At 39.7% G+C, this 21,609-nt stretch overlaps 1 protein-coding gene across 2 annotated transcripts in view; it reads right to left on the reverse strand.

Annotated features, from left to right (window-relative positions):
- Positions 1–411: 411 nt before the first annotated feature.
- The window catches only part of TSPAN13 (tetraspanin 13), a 22,043-nt gene continuing 845 nt past the window's right edge, over positions 412–21,609 (reverse strand). Inside the window, exons 2-6 of one of the 2 annotated variants that reach the window (XM_058182006.1) lie at positions 10,711–10,878; positions 9,145–9,225; positions 7,407–7,520; positions 4,926–5,036; positions 412–3,598 (exon numbers count right to left, since the gene is read on the reverse strand). In XM_058182006.1, coding sequence (XP_058037989.1) covers positions 3,524–3,598; positions 4,926–5,036; positions 7,407–7,520; positions 9,145–9,225; positions 10,711–10,878 — 549 coding nt within the window. In that variant the 3' untranslated portion in view covers positions 412–3,523. The remainder of the gene's footprint in view (positions 3,599–4,925; positions 5,037–7,406; positions 7,521–9,144; positions 9,226–10,710; positions 10,879–21,609) is intronic. The other variant, XM_058182007.1, reaches the window with a different exon arrangement.

The raw sequence follows: 21,609 nt of genomic DNA on the forward strand, positions 1-21,609 counted from the left end.
AATTTCCAGAACTGTGTCTACTTGGCATTCTGTTTTTCCCACAGAATGTAAGTTATTATTACTTACATTTCTTTTAAGCTTTCTGCTCTCTACAGGCTTCTTCCAATTATCCCTTTAAAATTAATATATTTAATATGCTTGAACAATCTGCATTTATATGTTAATAGAAATATTATGAATGTTTTGGCAGTTCAACAAGAGCTAAGTTATATGATAAATGCCTGAAACTGAATTTTAAATGTAATTCTTTAAAAGTTTTATTTTTAAATAAAGAGAAGAACTACAAAGATATCATTTACAATAGTCTAGTACATATTTATGGTCAGACATTTTAGATATCAATGAACAAACAATTAAATGTAAGACCCATATCAGTACCACAGTTAATGTATTACACTGATAAAACGGAAATGCCCCTTCCAAAAAACCTCCTAGCATCAAATATCTTAGCATGACTAGCCAACTACATACTACACTTCTTCATTTATCATTTTAAGTTATACAATTTGTATAAATTTAGTGTACTGTGAAAATGCATCTCTCTTTCTTACTGTGTTTATATACTGGGCACAAAAAAACCTGATAGTTAACCTTCTGAAAATTATGTTGGATAATATCCAACCACCCCTGTCAAATGATACTATCATTTTTAAATTGGAGGTAAATCAAGAGATTTAGACATAATCTGTTCTTGGGTTGAAACAAAATCACTATTTATATAGCCAATACTGAAATTATTGGACAACACTGAACTGATTTGCATTTATATGTTAAACAGATCCAAAAAATGGAGAGTTGATAGGTATAACTTCCAATCATTAAAAATGATAAGTTTTCAATTGTCAAGTGATTATTGAGAGGGTTTCTTCCAAACTAATACCAGTATAAGAAACAAAAGCACAATTTCTTTAACATATTTCAAATTAAATTCACTTAAGCCAATAAATTAGTCTTTCAAAAAAGGAGAAAAAAATAGATCAATGAAAGAAATTCTCACAAATGAAATACATTATAAGCAGTGGTGGGCTGCAAATAATTTAACAACTGGTTCTGGGTGGGTGTGGCTGGGTGTCATGTGACTGAATGGGCATGGCCAACTCTACATCACCCATGTGGGTGGTGCCTGTTTGGGATCAGCAGGATTGGGGAGGGAATTCAGAGGTCTCCAGTGGGGGGAGGGGGGAGGAAAGAAAGATCCAACGTGTGTGTGTGTGTACAATCTTTCCACAGGGGAAGGGAAGGTTTTATCAGTGCAGGAGCATTGCTTGGGCACGCCTCTCACTGCCTGTCTCTGCCCGTTCATGGCAGAGTAACTTCTCCCTTGCTAGGCGTTAGCCAAGGGGAAGTAGCAAAATCAGTTTTTATTCCTTTGCTACAGCTGCAGTTCTGTTCTCCACACGGGATTGCCCAGCAGTGGACAGGGAGAGGGAGAAAGCACATTCCTGTGTGTTGTCACTCCTGCTAGCTCCACATACAATGCTAGTATCCACCACTGCCCCCTCCTCCCTCTCCCTCTGCCCCTCCACTGCTGGGCGATGAAGAGAAGTGTGAAGAAGGGAATGACAGCTTTAGCAAAGGAATAAAAAAGTGATTTTGCTGTTTCCCCTTGGCTAACACCGAGTGAGGGAGAAGTTGCTCTGCCATGAACAGGCAGAGACGAGCAGTGAGGGGCATTCCTGAGCAATGTTCCTGTGCTGATAAAACCTTCCCTTCCCTTGTGGAAAGATTGGAGCCTTTTTACTCCATCCTAGGCCAAGGGGATGTTCTGAAATAGGTCTCCATCAAAGGTATGGGCAGCCCAGCCCTCAGCTTCTGCCAGTGCTCTGGCTGGCTGCTGCCCATGCAGTCTCCCCTCTACCTTGGATCCTGCTGCTCACAATGGGGAACACACTTTTGGGCCAGCCTGGCCGGTGGGTGGGCAAACAGGCAGCCCACTCTGTGCCTGCTTCTCTGCCATTGCTGATGGGCCCAGACCATGCCTTGAGCACCACCACCTGCTGCAAATGTACTATGACGAAGTCCCCCCCCCCGCCAGAATGGGCAGCGCAAAGGCAAGTTGCACTTTGCTCCTGAATACTTTGGCTCCAGCATTCACTACTCGCCCTCACCGTTCCCTCCTTGCCCCCACAGTACCATTACCTTTAGGGAACTGTCTCAAAGATTGCACGGCAAGAGAAAAAGCAGCTGCGGGTGCTGCCGCTGCCTTCCAAAGCGGCCTTGGAAAAGCCTGCCCTCACAATTGGATTCCCTTTCTTCCAGTACTCTTGTGAGGAACTCTGGAGCTTAGCGGCAGCATATTGCATGTCTTAACTAGCCTGCCTCAATGTGCCTTTCCTCTCCAGGGTTCTAATTCTTAAAAATTTTGGGTTCTCGCACGAGCGCTAGGAGAAAGGGAGTCTGATTGTGAGGGCAGGTTTTTCCAAGGCTGGTCCTAGAAGGAGACAGAGATCAGTGTGCCTTTCCTCCCTGTGGGTCTAATTCTTAAAATTTTGGGATGTGTGTGTGCTGGGGGAATGGGTGCCCAGAGCAAGAGGGGAGCATGGGCTGACTGGGCATGAAAGTAGTACCGGACTTCCTGCGCTCGTGCGTGGAACCCAGGCTTCAAGCAGCAGCAATGGTTTGGAGCTTGTTAAGGAGGACTGCTCTGCCCAGCCATGCATTTTCCAGCCCAGGCTACTTGGCATGAAAAGTATGCAATAGGCTGCTGCTCCTGGGTCCCCACACAAGCACTGGAAAAAAACTGGCCAGTGGTCGACTGCAGCCAGAGCTGGACTTGAAGGAGCAGCAGATGGACTTCAGGGTGTACAATCTACCTGTCAAGCTCCCAATGCCCAAACTGGCGAGCTGGAAGAGAGCAGCTAGGCCATGGGTAAGGCAGGCAAGCAGGCTAGGCCATGGGAAAGGCAGTGGGGAAGGCAGGCAAGCATGGGGGGGGGCAACATGGAAGTAGTTAGGCAAGAAATGAAGGAAGACTCACCAGGGAGATCAGCTAGGCTGCATGGTCGAGGCAAGTGAGGGAAGCAGAGCAACAGCAGCTATGCCAGGTACATGACTCTAGTCATTGCCCAAGGCAGGCGAGGCGTGATAAGGAGTGAGAGGGAAGGGAGGGGCAGGGTCACCCAGTGGTGGCATTTGCTGGTTCACCCAAACTGGTGTGAACCAACAGCAGCCCACCTGATATAAGGTCAAATAAATCCTTCCTTAAATTAAAAGTAAAATAAACCCTTCCTTAAATTAAAAGTAACACTAATCCATTGAGAGAAGAATAACATGAATAATTCTACTGGATCACTACATTCCTACAGAATTCATGTTCTGTTTAGTTATACAATTGACAACAAGCAGTTCAGACTAGTTCCTTCAAAAAACACTAGAAAATAGGATGAAAAGCAGTTCTAGATCTGTTTTCTAATCTCAAAGGCACATGCCCCCAACTAACATGGAGAGTAGACAGATCAGTGGAGAATTCAGCTTTTTAAAACCACAGAGGAAAAAATGTTTAGTCCCTGGAAACATTTCCAAGTCAAAGAAATGCACTAGGATTTGCACGTGGATCTTTCTGATTCCGGTATCTGTAAGTCAGCCACACTCCTAAGATCTGAAGGAAGAAAAGAAAGAAAGCATCTGCTAAAACTTCATAATATACTGCAATATCTTTCAGCAGTCCATAACTTCATTTATAAACATTTTCTATACCCAATGCTTTTGACTCATCATATATTCATATATGAAGGAATAATATCTATGAGTAAATAATATACCAATTTTCAACTTTAGAATAACCTATGAAATTGAACTTTTAGTTTTCCTGATATTCCTGAATTTGGAGTAACTTGGGATATTATTTTATACATAGAATAAAACTACTTTTTTGTTATATTATATCTTTCTATATGTACATATCTCTATGTATTTTATTTCATCAATATAGGAAGTCCTTATTTAATGACTATTCATTCAGTGACTGCTCAAAGTTACAACAGTGCTGAACAAGGATACTTATGATCAGTCCTCAAATGTTGCACATATTGTAATGTCACTACAGTTACATAATTGCAGTTTGAGTTTTGGCAATCACTAAGCAATTATGAGAGTAGCAGCATCCTGCAGTCATGTGATTGCCATTTTGCAACATTCACTCGTTTTCTGAGAAGCAAAGTCAATGGGTTGCACTTCACACTTAATAACCTATGGTAATTTGCTTAACAACCACAGCTAGAACTGACAAACCACCATCATAAATCAGGCACGGTCATGTGATTTTTCTTATCTCACATCTGTGCTGCTTAATGACATAATTCCAATTGCAGCTAGTAAGTGAGGATAAAAACAAGCATCATTTTATCCTTGGATTTTTGCTTTTTTCTAACGAAAGGTTTTGTTTAAAAATTGATTCAGAAAAAGGTATTTGGAGCTCACTGCTGTTCATTGAAGTTGCTTTTTCCCCCCTTTAGATTTCTGCACAAAAGACAGACTCCCCTCCCCCCCCCATCCCCAAGATAATGAGGAGATCTGAAAAAAGATATGGTTTCTTTAAGGTATTTTTCCCAGATTATTTTTGAAGCGTGCGTAGTCCTAGAAAATAAAATGGACTATTTGTGTAATAAGCTATACTATAAGCTATAAATTACAGGTAGCATACATGCTACAACATATGCTACCTGTACAATAATAAAAAACAATTAATTCAATGACATTCACTCCTTTAAGGGCATTCACTCCTTTAACTGCATAAGATTTTAATTTTACCTGACAATGAGATAATTTGTACATTATCTTGTTAAGAAATAAAAATATTTTCCTTTTATAGAAGAGAACAGTGCTTCTCCATATCAACTATGATACTTTTAAAGAAAATAATTATATTAGAAAGTTCTCCAAATCACACAAACATACACAAAGGTTTAGACTGATTTTGCACTTACCTCTGTGAAACTAAAGAAGAGACCAATGCCTCCTACAAATCTCAAGACCATTCCAGAATATTCCTTAATTATAGGTGCACAGGGTTTACAGCTTTGTGTTTCAAAACATTCCTGCAATCGTTATTTCAATTCATTATTAGGGTGTTATCTATAGCTACATGTACAGATATCTATGCTATTTAAAATAACTGTAGCCCACCCTACATAATATAACACTGGGAAGCTAACAATAGACAAACCAACATATTACAAATACTCCCTCCTATCAAATTAAAGACCATCACAGCTTAACCAGGTGACATTTAAAAAACACCTTGTGCTAATTGTCCATAGTTTGGTTTCATGTTACATCCTGGCTCATAGTATAGGAGAAGAGTCAAGAGAAAAAGGGGCCATCTAGATCTCAAGGGAGAGCCTGTTTTATAAAGCTTTGAGGCACCTCAACAGATAAAGTATTCCCCCAAGGTCACGCCAAAAGACATTGCTGACAAAGGGGGACCTTCTCTTCATCCATCAGATTTGGTGGAATTGGCGGATACCCTTGTCAAAGACAGCCTTGCAAATAAGCTGATTTGTGCCATGAAGTGCTTTAAAGCCTTTGAATTGCACCTGAGAGTGAACTGTTAGTCAGTGCAGCACCCACAATGGTGTAACATGGGCAAATCTCAGAGCATTCAGAATTATGAACAGGCCGCATTCTGGACCAGTTGAAACTTCCAAGTAGTCATCAAGGGTAGCCCCATGGAGCAGTAGTTTAATTAGAAGTATCTAAGACATGTATAAGTTCAGCAGGGTCTCTGCAGTTAAGAAACAGGTGCAATTTCCAAATTGTATATCAACATTGCCCAGGTAAGTGCTACCCGCACTTCAACATCTTATTGTAAGAAAATACATAATACATAATTAATACATAATTTCACTTGTGGCCTGTCAGATTTGCTTTTTGTCTTATTAGCATTTTGTCTTAATAACACTCTAGGTATCTCTTATGTTGTTTCATCTTCCAGAGCTCATGTACGAACCAGAGGGCTCCACAAGATCCACAATCACAGAGTTCACATTGATGGAATCCACTAAAATCTCAGTTGAACTGGACACAGATCAACCAGGAGTGACGGTAGCAAAAATGTTACTGGTTCTCCCGAACTGGTAGTAAAAAAATGCTTTAAAAAGTAAAAAAAAAAAAAGTTCCATGATTGCGTGACGCACCTGATCGTCTGAACTTTTTTTTTTTTTTACTTTTTTTCAAGCATTTTTTACTACCCGTTCGGGCAATAGGTAGTAAAAAAAAAAAACTTTTAAAAAAATGTTAAAAAGGTTCCAACAATCAACTGTGTTGTGTGATCCTTGGAACTTTTTTTTTTTTTTTACTTTTTAAAGCTTTTTTTAACTACTTTTTCAGGGTCTGGTTTTGCTCCCAGGAAGCTTTCCTGAGGCCTGCTATGCTAAAAATGGGGGATGGGGGTGCTGTGAAGGAAGGAAGGAAAGAAAGAAAGAAAGAAAGAAAGAAAGAAAGAAAGAAAGAAAGAAAGAAAGAAAGAAAGAAAGAGGGATGGGAGAAAAAAAGGGAGAGAAGGGAGAAAGAAAGGAAGAAAGGAAGGAAGAAAAAGGAAGGAAGGAAGGAAGGAAGGAAGGAAGGAAGGAATGGGGGACGGAGGGAAGGAAGAAAAATGAAAGAAAGAAGGAGGGAGAGGAGAAAGAAAGAGAAATAAATAAAGAGAGGGAGGGAGGGAGGAAAGGAAGGAGGGAAAAAGGAGAGGAAGGACAGACCATAAACCTGGCACTAGACATAGCGTCATAGGATTGAAAGAGCACAGCAATCCAGGGCTGGAAGGGACCTGGAGGTCGTCTAGTCCAACCCCCTGCTTCAGCAGGACAATGTTAAAGTGAGTTTCTGTCTTTTGACTCCCCCCCCCAGTAACTTGACTAAACAGCCATGCCCACCCAGTCACATGACCCCCCACCAAGCCATGGCACACCAAGCCACGCCCACAGAACCGGTAAGGAAAAAAAAAAGATTTCACCACTGCTTCAATCCCTCTGAAAACCCATTGGGTTTATAAATTGCCTGAGATAAGCCAGATCCCTGCAAAGTTCCGATTACAACTCCAAGACCATGGCAAGGAATGAATTAACATTATCCAATCACATTGACACCTTATCAAGGTAAAAAGCATATCTAGGGATGTCACCACTCTTGTCAAAGGGATCCCCCCAAAAACTATAATAAGTGCAGGACTGCCACAGTGCTCATGAATTCTGTTTCTTGGACAGATCTTGAAATAAAAAGATTTGGATGCAACTTTTCAAATTAATGTATTTTCTCCCAAAATTCTACCATAACTGTATATATTGAAATCAAATGCAAGAAATGGATTATGGATTTCAAAGATAGAACATTACACATCCAAGACAGACAAGCAAAGAAAATATATGGTAACAAAGTTCTTCTAAAACAGAACATAAAAAAGGTCAACTTACAGCAGAACAAGAGGTATCGTCACTGACATTATGGAAGCCACAACAGTTTAGATTCCGCTGAATATCCTGCCTTGCATTGTTTGTGTTGTTCCACCCAACCTCTAGAAGTTTGCTCTATAAACACAAGGAAATTATGTAGTAGCCAAGAATTGAACTTTGCTATTAGTTTGATATAAACTTCTGCATAAAGACTCTGGTTTGCTAACTATATCTGAACCGCCAATGCAAACAGAATCATCTTCCAGTATTTTAATTATTAATTTCATTTCCTTATTTTGCTCATAGCTTCCACTGTCTTGAATTTGTTTGTCACTAGTGGTTAGTATCAGCATTTTTTTCTTATGTAAAAAATTTACCTTGTTTCTTAAAGTTTATAATACTTTTTGTATCTTAGATGCATTCCCTCCCTCTCTCCCATTTTTGCTTGTTCACAAAAAAATACTTACATTGCTGCCGCTTCATTTCTTTTGCCATATAGGGGGAAATGAGGGAACATGTATGTGTTTTGGTTTCTGTTAGCTCATAGGCTTATTTTAAATCAGAGTTTTTCAAATTTGGGAACTTTAAGATATATGGACTCCAGCTCTCTTTAGCTCTCTTTAGCCAGCATGCTGGTTTACACACAGCCATAAAGTATGGATTTGAAGATATTGGGATTACCTTAAATGTGTTAAAAGATGCTATTCAAAAGTCTGTGTAACCTGAAGCTAAAGTAAAGTTGTTTGTAGTATCTATTTAACTGATATTTCTGTCACATTAAGGTAAAAGATTTCAGGGAACAGATAATTGGATTTCTCTATTTTGTTAATTTGTCCTTTTCCTTTTGTTTTATTTTTGGCTAACTGAATCAACCAAGGTTTCACAAAATGGATTAACAGTACTATTACTTAATGTTACAGTATTTATGAGAGAGGGGATCAGTTCTAGAGCTAACCTTCTCATTTCTTCATTATTTTTTATCAGGAAAAAAAATGAAGAAGAAAAGAATGAGTTAACACCAACTTGATCAGCAGTACACTGCTAGATTCTAGACTTCAACCATGACTGTCAACAACCAGCTTCAAGGGAGTCAATCCATAAAATGTATCATGAATTTTTATAGCAGTATTGCTATAGATTTTTTTTGTTTTTCTGGCCCTTCCGCCAGCAATTCTATTCTAAAATGTCTCCAGTTGTTACAAGTTCTGTCATTTATATATACAGTAAGAGTCTTTAGAGTCTTTGGTCTTTTTTTAGGATAAATCCTTCTTACCCTTTTTTTAGCTTTGAAATGCGTCTGGGCCTGAGTATCTTGAACTGGGAACCTGAGTTAAGATTACAGTACTATTCTCTTAACCTAATGAAATATAGACCGTATCTTCTGTCTTTTCTTTAATTGGGCTTAACTGCTCTGTTTTTTCCCTCTACTGGGGGAATACATGCTACGTTTTGTAACTGTTACTTTTTCTAATTAACAAACAAATGCTCTTCAGTGTGCCCACCACAACTTTGACTATGAATATCTTCTTTATGATCCAATGATAAACATAATGACTCTTTGATAATAATAATGCCTCAACATTTTGACATTTTACAAATCAATAAATAAAACTTTGGACTGCTTGCATACATACATAATTTTTAGGTCCTAGATTCCAGGTTATTAAATTTTCACCAGCCTTTTATTGTGGATCTAATTGTAGATTATCCACATAATAATAATATATTTTAAATAAAGATATCATAAGAAATATCTTACCTGCTGTTCTTTATTCAGTGTCAGGCAAGCACATGAGACGGAGAACTGTATAACAAACACTAGCAAAAGTATAATCATATACTGAAATAGTTCAGTTAAAGTAATCAAAACTGCATTTGCAGAAATGATACACATGCATTTGTTTGTTTATTTGTTTGATCATTCACTCATTTTATTTGTTTGTTTGACTTTTATGCACCCAACTCAACCAAGTGACTCTGTGCGGCATGCCACACACACACATAGATATAATGTAGTGATACAAATTTAAAAAGCTATGATATTTTGATCTGGTTCAAAGGAAGCCCAGTTGAATGGAGAGATGACACGATGGAGCACATTTTGGATTATGATAATGCCAAAATTTCTACCTCTTCCATCAACTACATGCATGTCAGCTACATGCAACCAGGCAGCATTCTATATGTGGCCTCCAAATCATTCCAGCTTTGTTTCAGTTGCAATTTTCCAACCTGACCCTGGGTCTTCTTGAATCATCAGCTCCTTCTTTGCCTCACACCCCTTGAATAATTCTAATTAGATTATTTCCTAATGTAACAATTGAAATAACTGAATTTGCATGTAAAATAAAAGTGGTGCATGCTATATTCACATTTAGTAAGAGGAGATGTTGTTAGAATTTTCTGGAATGCAAAGTAATTTTACCTGCTGTGTAGTAAATATCTGGCACCTTTGTACAAGCTTTCCTTCTGAACTTCTGGTAAAGGTAAAGGTTTCCCTGTCAGTCGTGTCCAACTCTAGGGCATGATGCTCATCTCCATTTCTTGCCTGAGGGAGCCAGCATTGTCCAAAGACAATTACCATGGTCATATGGCTAGCTTGGTTATATGTCAAAGGTGCATGGAATGCTGTTATCTTCACACCTTCCCAATAAGTAGTACCTATTAAATTACTTGCATTTGCATGCTTTTGAACTGCTAGGTGGGCAGGAGCTAGGGCAAGTAATAGGGGATCACCCCATTACACGGATCTTGGGTCTCATACCAAACTATCTGCTCTCCAACTGACAAGCTCAGTGTCTTTAACCACTGAATCATTGCACCTCTTTCTGAACTTAATTTAGTTTAATTTGCATAAAATCTGCAGTCAAATAACAACATAAGTTACATGAATATTTACACACTGAGCTATCTCCTCTACAGGTAATCCTCACTTTACAACCATTTGTTAATGATGGTACAAAATTGCAATAACCTTGAAAAAAGTGATTGTACAATGAAATTGAACAATCTTCTCTCTGGAAACTCTGGGAACTCAATAAACAAACAAACTCAAGATTTAATCTGCAGCCATTTGAAAGAAACCAGTTATACCACTGGAGAAAGATGTTACTGTCTAACTTTTAGTGTTGTAAAAAGATAGAAGTTGAGTTCCTTTTTTAAAAAAAATAACATTTATTTTCCTGTACTTAAAATGATTTCAGCAAAATACTGCTTTCTAGTTAATGAACCTGCCATGAAATAGAAGAAACTGTGAAGTTGTTATTCAAAGGAGTTACAGAAAAATAGGCAAAATATGTTAGATTACTTTCAAGTCAAAGGATACAAAGAAAAGCAAGACCTGGTGGTGTTTGATGGCCCCAATCAGTCCCACCAGAGCAATCAGGAACAGAAAGATTCCAACGGCGACTGCTACTCCAACAACACGGAAACTGGAGATGAGGCCAAAGCCAATGCCCCAAGCTGCAATTCCAATCAGCAACAGGCTGACCAACTGTTAAAAAAGAGAAAAAGTGAAGAAAAGTTTTGCTTATATGTTAGAGCAGTGTAGCGTTCCTTCCCTAACCAAGTGAAAGGTGAACATATTCAAATCAGTACAATAATCTTGGTCCAAACATTCCCACAAACATTTCTCCTGGGTATAAAATATATTCACAATAACTTAAAGAGTTAAATCTAGCTTAATTTTCATGATCTTAAAAATCTCCTGTTTGACATGCTACTTTAACTCTCTTAAAATGCTTATGGCAGTTTTAAAATTATGCAAAGTTCCTTTTGGAAACCAAAGACAATCATAAAGAAAATCAGCAAATCCAGATAGGAAGTTGTCGTTCATTAATTTCATTGATAATAATGCTACTTTTAATTGTACATTATGCATTAAAAAAAAACCATTGTAATATACATGTTCATGTTCACAAGTTTGATGAGTTTATAGCTTTTTTAAAAAAATCACAAGAAAAAAAATTGAAGTAAAGCGTTTTATGGATAACAGTATGGAAGTGGTTTGTCATTATTTTCTTTTCTGAAATATTTCCACAATATTTTTAATGCCCTGTTTAGCTCAGAGTTTTGCAGTTTTCTGGCAATCTCCCATGTGCTCATCTGGTTTGACCTGATTAGTTGCTTTTTTCTTTTCTTAAGATCATCCAAGGTCAGCTAAATTCTGCCATTTAGTTCATAATTTTGAATTAATCTTTGTAACAGCAGCTCTTAATCAACCTTTGAAAAACATGTAAAAAAATGTATCCTTAATTAATAAAAAATATCCTGATATCTATGAACAATGGAAAATTAATGCTTTAATTTACAGTACTAGAGCCATACTGGAAATTAAATGGCAATTCGGCTTCACATAGGACATCAGAAATCCACACTCTTTTAGTAGATGGCAGGCAATAAATATATATACCACTTGGAATAGAGGAAGAGATTAACCTGTGTCATTTGTATAATGTCACGTTAACATTTTTGAATGGAATACAGGTAATCCTGGTTTAGTGAGTGCAATTACAACACTCACAACAAAGTAACTTAAATTTAACTTAAACATACCGTAAATCTTTACATTTATGACCTAATCAGGTCATAATTTATAAAGCAAAGGAAAGTTAAGGTATGATCACAAGCACAGCTGTGATTTCATTTAGCTTTGTTTAACAATCAAGTTGCTGGTCCCAACTGTAGTCACTAAACCAGGATTTCTTATAAAGGTTTTTACTTTTTCCCAGCCTTTAAATAAAATTAAGTCAAAGTCTGCATAGCACTTTTCCTCCCTAGTACCACATTTCAAAATTGACAGCTTTGGCACAAAGAAATATTTGACAAGCTATGTTTTAAGTGGAGGAAATCACTTTTTAAATGCAGGAAGCCTCACCTTTCCTGTTTCTGTAAAAAAGAAAAATACTGAAAACAGAGCTATTGTAACACAGAATAGCACCTACAATCAAGTGCCATTCAGAAAATACCAGAAATAAAAACCAACAGTATGTTGGCCATACTGTCAGGAAAGTTGCAATCCTAATGCATGTGGAGACTACCAGACTGGGCAACTTTCTGACCTCTAGGTGACACAAAGCTTCCCAAAACAACGCTTCCATTCTATTCGGTATAAAAGCTAAATGGTTAGTCCACTTGTGTGCACAAGTGGTTTAAACAACTATGCTGATATCACCTACTTCCAAGAAGCTGGTAAGTTTATGCAATATTCAGTAATGTTTTATTGTGACTGATCCAGAATTGAAGGGCACAAGCTTTCTCATAAATATCTGGCTTTTTTATTGTACACAATCCCAGGATTGTGTGATGTTTACCGACAGCCAAAATGGGATGAATTTGATATATCAACCCAACCACTATGTCTTCTCTAGTACTAGCAGTCCCAGTCCCAAAAATTGTTGCAACATCCATGTTTTGAGTAGTTTCCAAATTTTGCCTTAATCCTGTTGGTAGATTTATAGTGGTACATGAATAGTATTAATTCCATTTTTACTTTTCTATTGTAGTTTTATTAGTCTAATTTAGTGTACAGTTCAAACTGTTGAAATGTATTCAATGAATTCATTCCCTGACCAGAAAAAAATGTCTTTGATAAGATGTAAAAAGCAGGAAAGCAATTCAGTAACAGTTTAAACTCATTTACAACTATCTATATGCAGTAAAAATTCAAGCACAAGATGTCAATAATGAATATTTATTTTAAAAGTTGACTTGCTGGACCTTTACAGAAGAATGTGATAACACTATTGCACAATACTGCGATTATAATAAAAGGTAAGGTATACATTATGCAAATTAAAACACTCATTCTCAAACTCTGGAATACTATCCAATGTAAATGTTTAGTTTCAACAGGATCCAGTAATTGTTTGCAAGCCCCAGTAATTGTTTGCAAGCCTCAGTAATCTTCATCATTATAATTCCTTGTCATCTTGCCAGCTTAATCTTGTTTCCCAGGTTCTATGGTTTTTAAATGTAACAATATGAAGGCCTATATTGAAACTAACCTGGAACACAGGCTTTGAGTAATTAAACCTTCAACTAAATAGACAATATTTTACTGCAGGTTTGAAAGGAAAATATAGCCACCTATCTCCATAAGCCCATCTCAGACACACCAGCAACAGCCAAGCCTCCTACAACTGACCCCATCCCATTGGGTTCACATCCCCTAGTGATCACAAAAAAGGAAGTGCAGGACCTATTTCACAGACAAAAGCCAGGAAAAGCTCCAGGCCCAGACAAGATAACTCCTTCTTGCTTAAAAGTCTGTGCTGACCAATTGGCCTCCATCTTCACCCATATCTTCAATAAATCACTAGAGATGTGCTATGTTCCGTCTTGCTTCAAATGCTCTATCATTATCCCAGTGCCGAAGAAGCCCACTATCAAGGAACTGAATGACTACAGACCAGTTGCTTTAACATCTGTAATCATGAAAGCTTTTGAAAGGCTAGTGCTTTCCTACTTGAAAACCATCACGGATCCGCTGTTAGACCCTTTGCAATTTGTATACCGAGCAAATAGATCAACAGATGATGCTGTTAATATGGCTCTGCACTACATCCTACAACATCTTGAATCTCCAAAGACCTATGTAAGGGTCCTCTTTGTAGACTTTAGTTCAGCATTTAATACCATCATTCCAGACACTCTTCTAACTAAGCTAAACCAGCTACAAGTACCTGAACAGACTTGTAAGTGGATCACAAGCTTCCTAACAAACAGGAAGCAACAGGTAAACAGGTAAAGCTAAGCAGGATCACATCAGATATCTGTACAATTAGCACAGGGGACCCCCAAGGCTGTGTGCTCTTCCCACTTCTCTTCTCTCTGTATACCAATGACTGCATCAGTAAAATATTTACAGATCCCTCACATCCTGGACATAAACTGTTTCAACTCCTACCATCAAAACGACGCTATAGAGCACTGCACACCAGAACAACTAGACACAAGAACGTTTTTTTTCCGAAGGCCATCACTCTGCTAAAGAAATAATTCCCTCAACACTGTCAAACTATTTACTAAATCTACACTGCTATTAATCTTCTCATCGTTTCCATCACCAATCTCTTTCCACTTATGACTGTATGACTGTAACTTTTTGTTGCTATCATTAAGGGTTAAATTGTAACCTATGACCATCATTTGTGTTGTAAATGTTGTACCTTTGATGAAGGTTTTTTTCCCCCTTTTATGTACACTGAGAGCATATGCACCAAAACAATTCCCTTATGTGTCCAATGTGTCCAATCACAATTGGCCAATAAATTCTATTCTATTCTATTCTATTATTCAGCATTCAGGATGCTTCACATATGATGTGGCAAGATACACTTTTCCATTACTTCCTTAACTGGGACCTGAATCACGTGATTTGACTACACATGATAGTTTTTCATCTATGTGCTGATGTCAGAGGTTGCAATGTTTTCCGATTTACTGCATGACTTAACTTTCTATTTTTAAAAGCTTAATAATTTAATGCAAAGTTAAAGTATAGTAACCACATTTCTAATGTTTGAAAATGAGAATTCTAACTTTTTAAAGTTAATTTAAGACAAAAAACAAAACAAGATAAGATGGCAATAGCTGTTTTGTGGGATAGTTTTGAAGTTCAAAAGTCATGGATAATGTGATATCATGTAGAGCATGATTCTGAAAAGTCCTGTTTTATTTCAGACTGCTCCAATGTCCAAACAACTTAACTGTAGCCTTACCAAAGGGGCTGTCCATAAAAAGGGGCTGAGGCTGGAAAGGGATTTCCTGACATCAGAATTTACTGCTTTTAAAAAGTTTCTCACACATCTAGAATAGATTATGAATGTTGCTAGAACAAAATTATCTGGAAGTTTACCTTAATCTACAATTTGGGTTTCTGTGATACTCATCCAGCTGCTTCCATGAAAAACTACAGATATGACAAGGTAAAGTAGTAGTAGTAAATAAAGTAGTCAAAATAATTAGTAATAAATAAACAATGTTTTGATATGCATTAAATGGGTTTATTCAATATACTAAGTCAAAATGTGTAGATGCATCCATTTGCTTGTAAATCATGATTCAGGAACTAATGTAGAGATGTGCATGCTAAGAGTAACATGTGGCCTGACCATACTGTAACAAAATTCTGCTCCCCAGTATTTTTCCATGTAATAGTAATTAAAATTAACTACCGTTAATATTAGCTGAATACCAGTGCTCTGCCGTGAAACTATGTGATCGGGCTTGATAAATCGTCACTTGCAGCTTGAAAATTAATGAGTAGTTACGGATCGGCCTCTACTCTCCCCTTCTCTCCCTTAGCCATGCCCCACAGAAGCCTCTGCTTTCTTATCACCTTCTCTCACTCAGTCTTGCCCCACAGAAGCCTCCCCTATCCTATCCCCTTCTCTCCTTCAGCCTTGCCCCACAAAAGCCTCCGCTATCCTATCCTATCCCCTTCTCTCCTTCAGCCTTGCCCCAAGAAGCCTCTGCTATCTTAACACCTTCTCTCACTCAGCCTTGCCCACAGAAGCCTTCCCTATCCTATCCCCTTCTCTCTCTCCACCTTGCCCCACAGAAGCCTCCCCTATCCTATCCCCTTCTCTCTTTCCACCTTGCCCCACAGAAGCCTCTCCTATCCTATCCCCTTCTCTCCTTCAGGCTTGCCCCACAGAAGCCTGCCATATCCTATCCCCTTCTCTCCCTCAGGCTTGCCCCACAGAAGCCTGCCCTATCCTATCCCCTTCTCTCCCTCAGGATTGCCCCACAGAAGCCTCTCCTATCCTATCCCCTTCTCTCCTTCAGCCTTGCCCCACAGAATCCTCTCCTATCCTATTACCTTCTGTCACCCAGGTTTGCCCCACAGAATCCTGCCCTATCCTATTCTCTTCTCTCCCTCAGCCTTGCCCCATAGAAGCCTGCCCTATCCTATCCCCTTCTCTTCCTCAGGATTGCCCCACAGAGGCCTCTCCTATCCTATCCCCTTCTCTCCCTCAGCCTTGCCACACAGAAGCCTGCCCTATCCTATCCGCCTCTCTCCCTCAGGATTGCCCCACAGAAACCTCTGCTATCTTATAACCTTCTCTCACTCAGCCTTGCCCCACAGAAGCCTCCCCTATCCTATCCCCTTCTCTCACTCAGGCTTACCCCACAGAGGCCTCTCCTATCCTATCCCCTTCTCTCCTTCAGCCTTGCCCCACAGAAGCCTCTGCTATCTTATCACCTTCTCTCACTCAGCCTTGCCCCATAGAAGCCTTCCCTATCCTATCCCCTCCTCTTTCTCAGGCTTGTCCCATAAAAGCCTTCCCTATCCTATCCCCTTCTCCACCTCAGGCTTGCCCCACAGACGCCTTGCCTATCCTATCCCCTTCTCTCCTTCAGCCTTGCCCCACAGAAGCCTCTGCTATCTTATCACCTTCTCTCACTCAGCCTTGCCCCATAAAAGCCTTCCCTATCCTATCCCCTCCTCTTTCTCAGGCTTGTCCCATAAAAGCCTTCCCTATCCTATCCCCTTCTCCACCTCAGGCTTGCCCCACAGACGCCTTCCCTATCCTATCCCCTTCTCTCCCTCAGAAGAAGCCTCCCCTATCTCATCCCCTTGCCCCACAGAAGCCTCCCCTATCTCATCCCCTTCTCTCTCCACCTTGCCCCACAGAAGCCTCCCCTATCCTATCCCCTTCTCTCCTTCAGCCTTGCCCCACAGAAACCTCTGCTATCTTATCACCTTCTCTCATTCAGCCTTGCCCCACAGAAGCCTGCCCTATCCTATCCCCTTCTCTCCCTCAGGCTTGCCCCACAGAAGCCTGCCCTATCCTAACCCCTTCTCTCCCTCCTATCCTATCAACTTTTCTCACCCAGTTTTGACTACTTGTTGTCTGTTTGATAGAAAAGCTGTTATCCAATTGTGGAGAGGTCCTGAGATGCCGTAGGATTTTAGTTTTAGGAGAAGTTTATCATGTACTACTGAGTCGAAAGTTTTACAGAAGTCTATGTAGATTGCATTTATTGCTTTGCCCTGATCAAGATTTGTAGTCCATATGTTTTTGCAGTGAAGAAGTTGTAAATTACATGATAATTTTTTTCTGAAACCAAATTGTTTATTAGAGAGTAGGTTGTTTCTTATCACCTTCTCTCACTCAGACTTGCCTCACAGAAGCCTTCCCTATCCTATCCCCTTCTCTCCCTCAGCCTGGCCCCACAGAAACCTCTGCTATCCTATCCCCTTCTCTCCCTCAGGCTTGCCCACAGAAGCCTTTTCTATCTTATCCTCTTCTCTCCCTCAGGTTTACCCCACAGAGGCCTCTCCTATCCTATCCCCTTCTCTCCTTCAGCCTTGTCCCACAGAAGCCTCCCCTATTCTATCCCCTCTTTCTCAATCTTATCCCACAGAAGCCTCTCCTATCCTATCCCCTGCTTGCTGCTGTGAAAGTAAAACTTTAACTCCTCTCTTCTGTTTGTGTTTTGCATTTGGAACAGATTTCTTTTCAGGTGGGGACGGGGAGTAGAACTCCTTAGCATCAGAGTGCTGTTTGGAAAGTGCTGTGTGAGCAAGAAGGAGACAGGAAGGAGCCTGGCTGTGACTTAGCTCAACTGTTCTGTTGTAAAGCTGCTTGCTGCTGTGAAAGTAAAACTGAAACTGAAACTCCTCTCCTCCGCTTTTCATTTGGAACAGATTTTCAGCTGGGGAGGGGGAGTAGAACTCCTTAGGATTAGAGCCTGTTAATAATAATATAGGAAATAGGAATGCTTTGATAGTCATTTTGAAAAATCCTTTCTTAGTGAGCACCTAGAAGCCAAGAGGAACATACATGGCAAATTTCAAGTTTATAGGCTTTACAGTTCTGGAGATTTTTTGATGATGGATGAGTGGTATTTTTTTAATATATATATATATATATTATATATATATATATATATGTATGTATGTATGTGTGTATATATATATATATATAAAAAATACCACTCATCCATCATATATATATATGTTTTCTGAGGTTTTCACGGGTGTTTGTATATAGGTCTTTGGTTGTTCGGGTTTTCTCCCATGTAAAATTGGAAGTGTCTTGGCAACGTTTCGACGAAGTCTCATTCGTCATCTTCAGGCTTCAGCTTCGTGCTTCTGGGAGCAATGTGTGATCGCAGCTATTTCTTCCTTTTAACTGCTAGTGGGGTGTGCACTGATTGGGTGGGAGCTTGGCTGTGCTCTGATTGGATGGGGTTTTCTGTGCTCTGATTGGCTGGGGGTGTGTCCTGTGTTGGTGGGGGCTTGGTTGTGCTCAGTCTAGTCTGTGCTGCAGGGGGATTTGAGCTGGTGAGCTGCATAGCTGTTGTTTGGCTTTGTGGTCGTGCTACATCTTCATAGTGGGTGTCAGTCTGCTGCATGAATGGATTGGAGGGGTTTGAAATGGCTAATGTTGCAGCTGCGGTCTGGCTTCTGGTCCTTGGTCGTGCTTCATGATCAGTGTGGGTTTGGGTCTGCTTTCTGGGTGGATGTGCGGTGGTGACATCCTGTGTGGACCTTGTGAGTGTGGGTCTGGTGTCATTCCTCGTGTTAGGGACTCGTTTGTCAATAAGGCGGGTTTCCAAATGGCTGGTAGGCGGAGGTGTCATCTCGTTTGTTCATGCTGTGTGGGCGTTTTCTATCTCAATGGCTTCTCTGATTATTCTGTTGTTAAAGTGTTCAGTTTTGGCGATAGTTCTGGTCTTTTAAAGTCAATATCATGTCCTGTGACTTTAAAGTGTTGGACCAGGGAAGAAGTTAGTTCCTCTTTTTTGAATGAGTTCTTGTGTTCTTCAATGCGTGCACTTATTCTTCTGTTGGTTTGTCCAATGTATGTGGTGGGGCAGGCGGTGCATGGGATTTCATATACTCCTTGATTTTCTAACTCAATTTTGTCTTTGGGGTTTCTTAGGATGGTGGATATTTTTCTGTTTGTGCAGAATGCTGTCTTGATGTTGTGTTTGTGGAGGATCTTGCTGATTCTGTCTGTGGTGCCTTTTATATATGGGAGGAGGGCTGTGCCGTTTTCTTGTTCTCTGTCTTGGATTTTAGTGGGGGGTTCTTTTTGGATTAGCTTGGTAATCTTATTTGTTTGGAATCCATTGGATGTTAGTACATTAGTGAGAGTGTCTAGTTTGGGTTTTAGGTGTTGTTCATCAGCTAAGCATTTTGTTCTGGAGATGAGTGTCTTGGCTACGGAGTTGATCTGTGCTGGGTGGTGGTGTGAGAGTGCGTGCAGATAGCGGTTTGTGTGTGTTTTCTTCTGGTAGATGGTGTGTCCTAGGGAGCCATTGGGTTTTCTGTAGACTAAGACATCCAGGAAGGGAAGTTGGTTATTAACTTCTGTTTCCATGGTGAACTGTATTTTGGGGTGTAGGCTATTGAGGTGTGTGAGGAAGTTGTCAAGTTTTTCTTTCCCGTGTGGCCAGATTATGAAGGTGTCGTCTACATATCTGAGCCAGAGTTTGGGTTTGTGATCAGATTTTTCTAGAGCTTGGGTTTCAAAGTGTTCCATGTAGAGATTGGCAATGACAGGTGAGAGGGGTGATCCCATGGGTGCTCCTTCTACTTGTTTGTATTTTTGTCCATTATAGATGAAGTATGTGTTGGATAGGCAGTGGTTGGTCAGATCTAGGATGTGCTTGGGGGGGTTATATTTGTTTTGGATAGCTGTCAAGGCTTCTTTGATTGGCACTTGGGTGAAGAGGATATGACATCAAAGCTCACGAGTAGGTCGCTGGGCTGTAAGTTTTGTTTCTTTATGATCTCTATGAACTGGAATGAGTTTTTACGTGAGGTGATGGATTCTGCATAGGGCTGTAGTTGTTTGGCGAGAAATTTGGCTAGGTTTTGTAGAGGTGAGCCTATGGAGCTGACTATGGGTCTGAGTGGGGTTCCTTCTTTGTGTATCTTGGGGAGGCCATAGAGCTTAGGGCATCTGGATGATTTCTCTCTGGGAATGATTCTTTGTTGGATTTCTTCGCTGATGGGGGAGGCTTTTATTTTGGATCTAGTGGTTTTTTCTAGGTAGGTGGTGGGGTCTGTGTTTAGGGGCTTGTATGCAGGGTCTTGGAGTATATATATATATATATATATATGATTCCTTATGTGTTTAATAATTGGGTAACAACTTTTGAAGAAATTTGAAGCATACCCAAGGTTTTTGGATGCAGTTGCTCAGGGACTTCAGTTGTATACATTTGACTTAACAGGAAATGATTTATTTAGGAAAGTGCTTAAGCAAATCTTTGCTGAGACACTGTGTGAATTTTCTAATAGCTTCCCAATGTAAACTATTAAAAAGTGGGAAAAGTAGTTCTTCTACCCCTGCTTAAAAATGTGTGAAAAGTTTTTGCGCAGTTTATATCCACAAAAACAAAGAATATTATCCTATAAGATACTGCGTTTCCCCGAAAATAAGACCCTATCTTATATTTTTTTCAATCCTGACCTTATTGCCATGTGCTCAAAAACCCAATTGGACTTATTATCAGGGAATGTCTTATTTTGGGGGGAAACAGGGTAACATAGTTAGAATCCCCAAATCTCTCTGAATAGTGTGGAATTCCAGCTTCCATCAGTCTCAGCCTCTGACCAGGAACCAGTTGCAATCTCATATCATGGTCAGAGTTGCTTAATAGTGAGGTGGATGGAGAATAAATTTAATAATAAACAAGCAAACAAAACACATAATGTCCTCTCTACTGGGAGGACAGGAGTCAAAAAAGTCGAGATAGCAGCCTCAACTCTGCAATCTTGGTTATCTGACCTCCTATTTCAGCAAGCCTCAGATGGAGGACCTTCTGGCTCTTTACTCGGTGATAGTTTATTTCCTAGTGCAAATGCACAGATGGAAGTCCAGGTTTTGTAGTTATAGAAGCTAAAATAATACAGCATAAAATTTTATGGATTATTATTCCACAATTTAAATAAATATCATTTAGAGTTAGCATGGACATGTGGGGGTTGGATATAAAATAAAAACCAAAAGGCTCAAACTTTTTAAAGATGAAAACGAATAATTATTTAAGCTAATTAGTTTTATTAGCCAAATTATCTAACTTTGCTTTTCTACAGGCAATGATCCGCCTCTATGGCTAACAAATACCGAACTGGAAGACGTTCCACAGGTGAAGATTTCCCCACCGTTGGATTTCTCTGTCCGGAGAGGAAGAAAGGCTAAACGGCCGCCCTCTGGGCAATTGCTCGAGACAGACAATCCCTCTGGACGAAGTCATA

The sequence above is a fragment of the Ahaetulla prasina genome, chromosome 4 (genome assembly GCF_028640845.1).
Source record: "Ahaetulla prasina isolate Xishuangbanna chromosome 4, ASM2864084v1, whole genome shotgun sequence".
NCBI lineage: Eukaryota > Metazoa > Chordata > Lepidosauria > Squamata > Colubridae > Ahaetulla > Ahaetulla prasina.